At 43.5% G+C, this 8,468-nt stretch overlaps 1 protein-coding gene across 3 annotated transcripts; it reads left to right on the forward strand.

The window, feature by feature from the left end:
• Positions 1 to 511: 511 nt before the first annotated feature.
• LOC127316570 (uncharacterized) lies at positions 512 to 5,503 on the forward strand. 3 transcript variants are annotated; one of them, XM_051347003.2, is made up of 7 exons: positions 512 to 964; positions 1,585 to 3,084; positions 3,173 to 3,427; positions 3,794 to 3,874; positions 4,426 to 4,582; positions 4,666 to 5,099; positions 5,295 to 5,503. In XM_051347003.2, the coding sequence occupies exons 2-7, from the start codon at positions 1,933 to 1,935 to the stop codon at positions 5,349 to 5,351; spliced, it is 2,136 nt and encodes a 711-aa protein (XP_051202963.1). In that variant the 5' UTR covers positions 512 to 964; positions 1,585 to 1,932; the 3' UTR covers positions 5,352 to 5,503. The 3 variants fall into 3 exon arrangements, with proteins under 3 accessions (XP_051202963.1, XP_051202964.1, XP_051202965.1); XM_051347004.2 differs by lacking the exon at positions 512 to 964 and having other exon boundaries at positions 2,318 to 2,491; XM_051347005.2 differs by lacking the exons at positions 512 to 964; positions 3,173 to 3,427 and having other exon boundaries at positions 2,318 to 2,491.
• Positions 5,504 to 8,468: the final 2,965 nt, after the last annotated feature.

The raw sequence follows: 8,468 nt of genomic DNA on the forward strand, positions 1-8,468 counted from the left end.
TGTTTCTGGATCCAACCAGTTTAGGCCACAACACATATTTTTTATCCTGAGTATGGATTGTTGTTCCTATTCATGTCTTGATGGTTGGTTTCCAATAGCTTCTCTATCCACTACTCTTGAAGAACGACAATCACTATAACACACTTTTGTAGCCCGCCTAAAGCTATCAAATCCAGAAGTGTATCAATCAACTGACATTGCACATTTTAACAAAATTATACCGATAAAATGGTTCACACGATAAAAAGTACATGACACAGCTGTAAGACAAACCGGCATTTCAATGTACGTTTTGAATCGGTAATTTTGTACATTAGAGAATAAAGACAGTATGTCTATGGATGGTTATTCTACATTTATAGATCAGTTGTGAGTCATCTTTTTGACGTGTGTTGATTACCACAACTTGTCAATTGCCTCATCACCCTAAGAAAATGAAATCTTAAGACTTCAGGGAGCTATGTGCTTAAAAGGGGAAGCTACATAAACAACACGCGAGAACCTCTTTTATCCATTTGGGTAGAGAGAAAAGAAAACAAGCGAACAAGAACAAAAGCGAAACCAAAACAGCCGAGCTGATTGGAAACATCCAGATGCTGCTGATGCCGCTGCCGCTGCCGCTGCTACTAACCCAGCATTTTCCCTCTTAAACATATCCTGATCAAGGGTCCGTAGTTGGTTGCTCCAAGAATCACTTAGCCACCATTGGAGAAGGAAGGCAGGAAGGGGGAGAGAAGAGCAGCCAAGGAAGCAAGCGAGAAGGTTCGGGGCAGGGAAGGGGAAGCCCGGCAGAAGAAACCAGCCCTGCGCTTTTTCCCCGGCGATTGACCGGATCAGGCGCGGATTTTTCCTGGGGCGGGTTTCTGGTAGTCGGATCGAGGCGGCGGTCAATCGCGGCAGACCCCGATTCGATTCGGCGGCCATGGGGTTGCTGATTAATCGGTCCGGTTCCGTCGATAGGCAGGTAACCTTTGCCATTTCCGCGATTACCGTTGCTTTGGTCGGGTTTCTTGGTTACGAGTGGGGAATTTCTGTTATTCATTCCGATCGGTGACGGCCTTCTACCTGTCCCAAATTTGTTTTCTCGTTTCCTTAATTTGGCTGACACCATGCTTCTTATATCAATAGCTTTGAGGTTTAGTCCATGCATATCTTTTTTTGCTCAGTGATTATCTGATTATTTCTGCCTTGTTTGGGTATAGTATGGACTGGAGTATTGTAGCATTCTAGTGGATGTGCAATCATTAGTTGGGATCTCACTTGCCATTTCTGATGCATCACACAGAAGCTCCAGAAGTTTCCCGAGCTAAATATAGTAATCAATAGCATATGGTATTAATTGAGCTTCTGTTCATCAGTGTAGTGGAATTAATTGAGCTTCAATTCATGGGTGAAGTGAAGTAATATGATCAGTTGGAATTAATTGAACTTCAGTTCATGGGTGTAGTGAAGTAATGGGATCAACTGAGCCTCTGTTCTTCAGTGTAGTGTAATTACTTGAACTTCAGTTCATGCGATTAGGGAAGTAAGGGGATCAATTGAGCCTCTGTTCAAGTTCACTGAACCAATGATTCGTTTGTGCAGGGCTGTAACGTAATCTCCTGGTATGATTCATCGTAGGTTTCTGGTTGCTTGCTCAGGCGCCAAGTTGCGCATCATCTCCGGTTGCTGCGGTAGCCAGCGGGAAATGGCTAGTCTTGGCATATGGTAACCTTGCTTCAGATGGGTTCGAGTCGGAAATGATGTTGTGGTTCTGCCTTTCTGGTGGTGATCGGTTTCAGTTGATAATTTTCCGAAGCACCGATTTGGCGTACTGGATATTGGAATTGTAAGCTACTGAAGAGGGCTGTTGAAAGGAATTGATAGTTGTACTGTAGGAGCAATTCCAAATTGGAGGCCTTCCTTTTCACTGAGCATCAGAGATTGGTTGCCATGGGCTTACCTCAAGTTTCTTCAGCCAGGGAAGATATTTCTACAGGATCAAGGTCACGTGTGCCAAGCCCTCCACGTAATGAGGGTGTTGGTGCCTGCGATTTGGATGGGCTTCCTCGAGAAAGCTCAAGTGGCAAGGTTCCATACCGGTCCGTTGGTAATGTCAATAAACAGATTGTGTTAGATACCCCGTATGAATCGAACGGGTATTTTAGAGACAGCCATGCCTTGGATGGACCCGTAGACCTCCAAGGATTAAGAGTTGATTCGAAAGATACAAACTCTAGATCTTCTCTTAAATTGCAACCTGCTGTCCATATGCCAACAACGAGGGTTGTGGGCTTTGAATCAGACTTTGTTGGAGGTTCTGATACAACAGAACTAAATATGATATGTCCGTCTGTAGCCACTGCTAATTGTGATTCACCATTTTATCAGCATGAACTTCAGGCAAGGAAAAGACTGCTCTCGCCGATTAAAAATGCGCTCCCTAGAAAGTTCCATGGCAGTTTGCTGAATATTCCTTCTGGTGATGCAAGATTTCAGCTTTCTGAGCAAGGTAGGGAATTTTACATTTCTGGATTATTACAAGATAATAAGGCAAACCCTGGAAGCCTCAGTTCTTTTGATTCACAGGCCTGTCCAACCCCTAGATACTCCAATTGGAGTTCAGAATGTGATGCCAATAGGATTAATTATAATTATTTCACTGATGGCCCTTTGCTTGGGAGCAAGGAGTCATTATCCTATTATGATCATCTAGCTGCTAGTGCAAAATTAGCACACTCTCCGCTCTCTCTGTCTCCTCTGAGTCCTAGACACATTCATAAAGTTAATACTAAAGGATCTCCAAGGCATGTAATGAAAGATATTGAAAATGATTTTCTGGATTTAAAGGAAAAAGGAGGATTTGATGGAATCAGGATGCTAGATGTGTTAGAAGAAACTAACAGGTTACATGATGAATATGGTGCTATGACCCCTAATAGAATTTCATTTAGAAGATACCAAAACTGGGGTTCTGAATCTTCCCCTATATCTCCCCGAGTCAGCTATGGACGGAGTCTGAGTCTCCCTGCAAGGAGGTCACTAGTTGTCTCCTTTGAGGAATCCCTTTTGTCCGGACGACTTTCTTATGGAAAAGACAATCAGGTCTAATTTCTTGCTGTTCACCATCTAGGTACTACAGTTCCAGAGAGTATTGACTGTTGAATTTGATTCCTTTTCTCTGTCGATGCAGATACTTGATGGTTTCCTAGCTGTCCTGAACATTGTCGGTGGTAGCTTCTCTCCCCCAACTCAGAAACTTCCATTTGCAGTAACAAGCATCGATGAAGATAGCTCCTTATTGTACTATTCTTCTATTGATCTTGCTGGTAGATCATCGACAAGTACAACCAACATTAACAGCCCCAAACTCCGAAACCTTAGTAACAATGATTCCCGATCAGCAAAGAGTCGCTTACGCATCCCTGTCAAGGGACGCATACAACTGGTACTAGTTTTCTTCAACCTGAGCTTGTGGCTATGTTTGTTCTCGTGCAGTTCATTGCCAATACTTCTTCGATGTCAAGCACTGCATCTTCGCTATCTAGTTTTGCTTTATAGTAATGAAAATACTTATATGAGGAATCTCATTTGACAAGCCATGTTGAGATTTTTTTTTATGGATGTCACTGTCTTCCTTAAACTTAATGGTTTTGACCTATTTCGATGGGCCATACAAAATGTCACCTGTCATGGCTAGGTTGCCTTTTTTTAGACACCTGGTGTATTTCTCAGCATAGTTAAGCTATTATTTGAAATTGTATTGAGTTGTTACATGTGTTCCCATGCCTGAGTTAAACAATACACTCATCAGGTTGTGAGCAACCCCGAGAAGACTCCACTTCACACTTTCTTCTGCAATTATGACTTGACGGACATGCCATCTGGAACCAAGGTACACAATACCATGACTAGTTGACTACTTATCCATTATGTATTGAAGAAAACCAAAGGCTATTCTGATGTTTATTATTCTTCGAGGCAAAACAGATGTGTGCTCTACTCTTTTTTTTTGTTGGCTGAGCTAGGGTAAACAAAATTCAAACCTTATTTGATTGCGACTTGCAAGCTATAATCAGGCCTAAGGAATCATGTACATAGTGTATCCTTATGTATTAAGTCATCACTCAGTTAATCTTTTGCTGTAACTTTAGCCTTAGGCTTAAGGAATCATGTACATAGTGTATCCTTATGTATTAACTCATCACTCAGCTATAACTTCAACTAAGTGGGCTGCCCTCTAGTATTGGCAATACAAAACCTAGGTTGGATTGGGACACAGAACAGTTAATTCATCATTTAGTGTATATCTTGTAACTTAGAAGGTACCATGGCATGCACGGAACTGTTTCCTTTTTCTTTCGAAGGATTTAGTGTCTATATAAGCATTTTTTATTTTTCTTATGCCCTTTTCTCATCTTATTTGCCTTGTGTACAATGAGACAGACGTTCATGCGGCAAAAGGTCACTCTGTCTCCCACTGTTTCTCCCTGTAATATAGTGAAAGAAGAAAGCAAGGGCAGTGACACAAACATTGGTCCCAAAGCGCAGTCTGTCTCATGTGGAAGTGAATTTGCACAACGTGGAACTCTGTGCTCGGAATGTAATGGAGCTGATAGCCTGATAATAAGCGCTTAATCCAAATTACATATGTTGAGTCACTGATTATTTCTTTTGCCTTTGCAGGCTGCAGGCAGGGACAGACGTGCAACTCAACTGATGAATCACAAAAAAGATGCACAAACACAAAATGTTCTTCATTGGGCACTGACATGAAGGAATCAGATAAATCCAGTTTTCCTGGAAGCAAGAAAAACAATACTGATTCTGATGATTGTTGCTGTCAGATGGAGAGCATCCGCTCAGTTTCAAACAAATCTTGCTGTGCATCTTCCAGGATCAATGACAGTTCAGGTGGAGGTGTGCTTCGCTATGCTCTGCACCTGCGGTTTCTCTGCCCCGCCTCCAAGAAGTCCTCAAAATCGATGTTACGTTGCAAATCCGATCCGTCATCAGTACCGCAGGGCGGCAAAACATTGACCGAGGATCGGAGATTCTATCTCTACAACGATCTTAGAGTTGTATTTCCTCAGAGGCACTCCGATGCAGATGAAGGAGAGGTATGCACATATTTTAACATTTTGAAAGTATTCTATTGATAGAGCTTCTTCCAGTTTCTTTCTTCAAGCATCAAATTGTAAACTAGCTGATCTACACTGAAGTTCCTTGTTCAGTTTACACAGAAATAATTGCTCTCTTGTTTGTTTATGGGTTAAATTCGTAGATTTAATCTGATGGTTTCATTTCTTTTGCAGCTTAAGGTGGAACATGACTTCCCTGCTGATCCCAAGTACTTCGACATAAGCAACTGAAAAGTTACTTTGGCTGTAGTCATGTACATAGCCTGTGCCGTGGCGCATAAAAAACGAAAATTTCTGTACATATTCTATCCTGACTAATTTGCTATCAGTCCCCCAAATGTACAGGTTTAATCTTCCAATAATAAAGGGCATCACTTAGTTTACTTTCTTTCTTTTTTTTTTCCGATAAGGGGATAACCTAGCCTCTGCAACAATTGATGCATATGGCTTTTTATTAACTTTATTATAGTTCAAACGTTACAAAACCAATACAATTCACGGATCACTCAAAGTTTCCACATGAACCAACCATCTAAACACATGAACCAACCATCTAAAAATAATAAGGAAGACAAGCCACCACAAGATCTTCAAGATCTTCATGTGAGCCACCTATCAGAACATCAACCGTATTGGCTGTAGATATTTCGTGGCTGTAGATATTGCCAAGCGGCTGCACCTAAAATCTATGTTCTGGCGCATATCCTCGTGGCTGTAGATATTCCGTGCTACCGTTGCCAAGCGGTTGCACCTAAAATCTATGCGGTTGCACCTAAAATCTATGTTCTGGTGCACATTCTTTGGCTGGATATATGACCACATATGGATCTAATGGGTAACCAAAGGAATTACTTGAATTACTTTCTTACTGTATGCAATCTATGGTTTGTTATCCTTATGCTTTGTTCAAACTTTGATGCGTGTAGAAGTACATCCGTCTATGCCGCCAGTTCATTCTCCACACATCTCTTGCGGTCCTGCCTGAACTTCCAAGAACAGCGACGATATACACTCACAATGGGTCATAGTTGCAAGTGCATGGAACTCCTATGTGTGGTTTTGGTAATTAATGATATCCCTATGTACTAATGTTTGCATTGAGTTATATTTGTAGAAGTTGTTCATTGACAATGTTTGAACCATATGTTGGTTTCAAGGTTGCAATAATAAAAAAATGATGAAAATATGAAGTGTCAAGTATGTCTTGAAGATAAAGATGAAGTGAGGCCTCAAGTTTAACTTCAAGACATCAACATGATGAAGAATGAACAAATGAAATGCAAGTTTAAGATAAGCCAACTCGAAGAGATCATTTTCTTAAAGCTTGACATCCATATGGCGATCATGGATATGTGAAGATGAGCCGAAGAAGAATCTCTCTCATGGTGGATTATGGGGGAGCAATCCACAAGACTTCGTCAAGCAAGCACAATCAAGAAAGGTGTTCCATCTTGTTACGGTCAAGATCGTCATCATCGAGCTCAAGTGGAACGCACAAGGTTAAGGTTTGCTCTTGATAGGGTTTTGATAGGGTTTCTTTCTTACCGGTCTCATGGTGTAGTTGGAGACCGGTTTGTAGTTTAGTTGCCGTACTATCAAAAGGGTCTCGAGTGAGTAACTCGATCGTATCTGTCGTTGCCTATTCGACGGTACCTCGGAGGAAGGATCGTCGTGGAGGGGGGAAGAAGTAGGGGTCATAGGGCGAAGAGCTTTCGGGACGGTGGTACGCGATTTACCCAGCTTCAGAACACCTGCTCGAGGACAGGGCCTACTGCTGCTTGTCTGTAATTATCAGGACGCTTTCACGTTGTTACAATGAGTTGTGGTTCTGCCTCTAGGGCTCCCAGGATTCGGCTTATAAAGGCGTCCAGATCTAGGGTTTATATGGAGAGCCCTAGCTGGAATACAAGATGCCTAACTATGGAATATACATTGCCATGCACGTCAAGAATCCACCTAGATCTAACTTTCCGTCATGGACCCGTATACTTCATGGGCCTTCATGGATCCCACTCCTGCATAGGTCGGTATGGATCCGGCTCCTGTTCCTTGGCTGGAGTTCCTCCATCTTCTATCAATAGCAACTGGGTCGCCCGGTGGGCCGTAAGCTAGCACCACCATCTGTGGGCCACCCGGGCTTGCCGGATCTAGACCATGTCGTTGGCATACCCATGAAGTATACCCACAACAGTATCCCCCGAAGTTCTTCAAGATTCACCATTCCTCCGCCTAGATTTGTTCGGATCCGGAGAGAATCTCGAAGAGCTTCCAAAACTTCATCGTTTATGACTTCATTCAACCGGAAATCATTCGTTCTTCAGTAACGTTAACTTAGCGGAATCTTCGCCCCATGCCGCGCATAACTTTCTCTTTTCGCGCGCGAAATTTTTGGAGCAACGAATCTTCGTCGAGTAAATCAGATCCATGCAGTTAGGTCACCGCCGCTTTAGTTTCACCGCTTTTTGACCAAGAACACATGGCGGAAATCCAACGGCATGACCGCTCAGTTCCCACCGTAGATCCGGCACACACATCTTCGCGCGAGGTCTATAAATACCCTGCCCGGGTTGTCGCTTCCATTTTTTCACCTTCCTCACCACTTCGTCTTCTTCCTTGCGCCAACGCCGCCCGACAGATCTCACGCCGACGAAATCCACCCCTTCGTGCGCCGCCCCTGCAAGGTCAACCTCCATCTGAGCTTCGCACATTTGTTTGGGATTTTCTCTCCAGCGTCGTTTCGTGGTCACGCCGGACGCCAACGCCTCAAGACCAAGCCCTCGACCTTCGCTGGCAACACGGGGAACCGCCACGCCATTGCCGGTAAGTTCGTCGGACTTGAGAGAGAAAGAGCGCAGTAGGATCCGGTTACTTAAGTCTTTACTGTTACACTTGTAGCCGGAAGTATGTCGGATAGCTCCCCAAAATGTACCGATAGCTCTCCGAGTAGTCATCCACCCAATCTATCGGAGCCCATATTCATCGAGCCCTTAGCATTTCTGCCACCAAATATTTCCAACACGTGATTAGCTCAACCTTACTCCGCATCTTCCAACAATCTTCTCGGAAGAATTCCGACTGAAGCAGAGCTGCGCGAGGAGTTAGAAGGGCAAGCTCGAATGGCAGCCAAAGTTCAGGAGGCGGAGATGAAGAAGGCTTCAAAGGCCCAGAATCGAGAAGGAGAGAAGGGTCAGTGGTGGCCCTGTGACGTCACTGAATTCGAGCTGGACAAGATGGCCTGGAGGATATCCAAGTTGGTCCACGACGGTCTGACCGGAATGGACCTCACTTTGAGCTGGTTTACCAATCGGATCCAGCATTTGAAGTACAATGAACGGATCATCTGAGAGT

This window comes from Lolium perenne, chromosome 7 (genome assembly GCF_019359855.2).
Source record: "Lolium perenne isolate Kyuss_39 chromosome 7, Kyuss_2.0, whole genome shotgun sequence".
In the NCBI taxonomy this organism is placed as follows: domain Eukaryota; kingdom Viridiplantae; phylum Streptophyta; class Magnoliopsida; order Poales; family Poaceae; genus Lolium; species Lolium perenne.

Excerpts from the sequence above, each read along its gene's own strand:
- LOC127316570 (XM_051347003.2), top strand. The coding sequence starts at position 1,933 with ATGGGCTTACCTCAAGTTTCTTCAGCCAGGGAAGATATTTCTACAGGA. Across the intron at positions 3,428-3,793 it reads TCAAGGGACGCATACAACTG|GTTGTGAGCAACCCCGAGAA; the intron begins GTACTAGTTTTC and ends TACACTCATCAG. Across the intron at positions 4,583-4,665 it reads TGGAACTCTGTGCTCGGAAT|GCTGCAGGCAGGGACAGACG; the intron begins GTAATGGAGCTG and ends TTGCCTTTGCAG.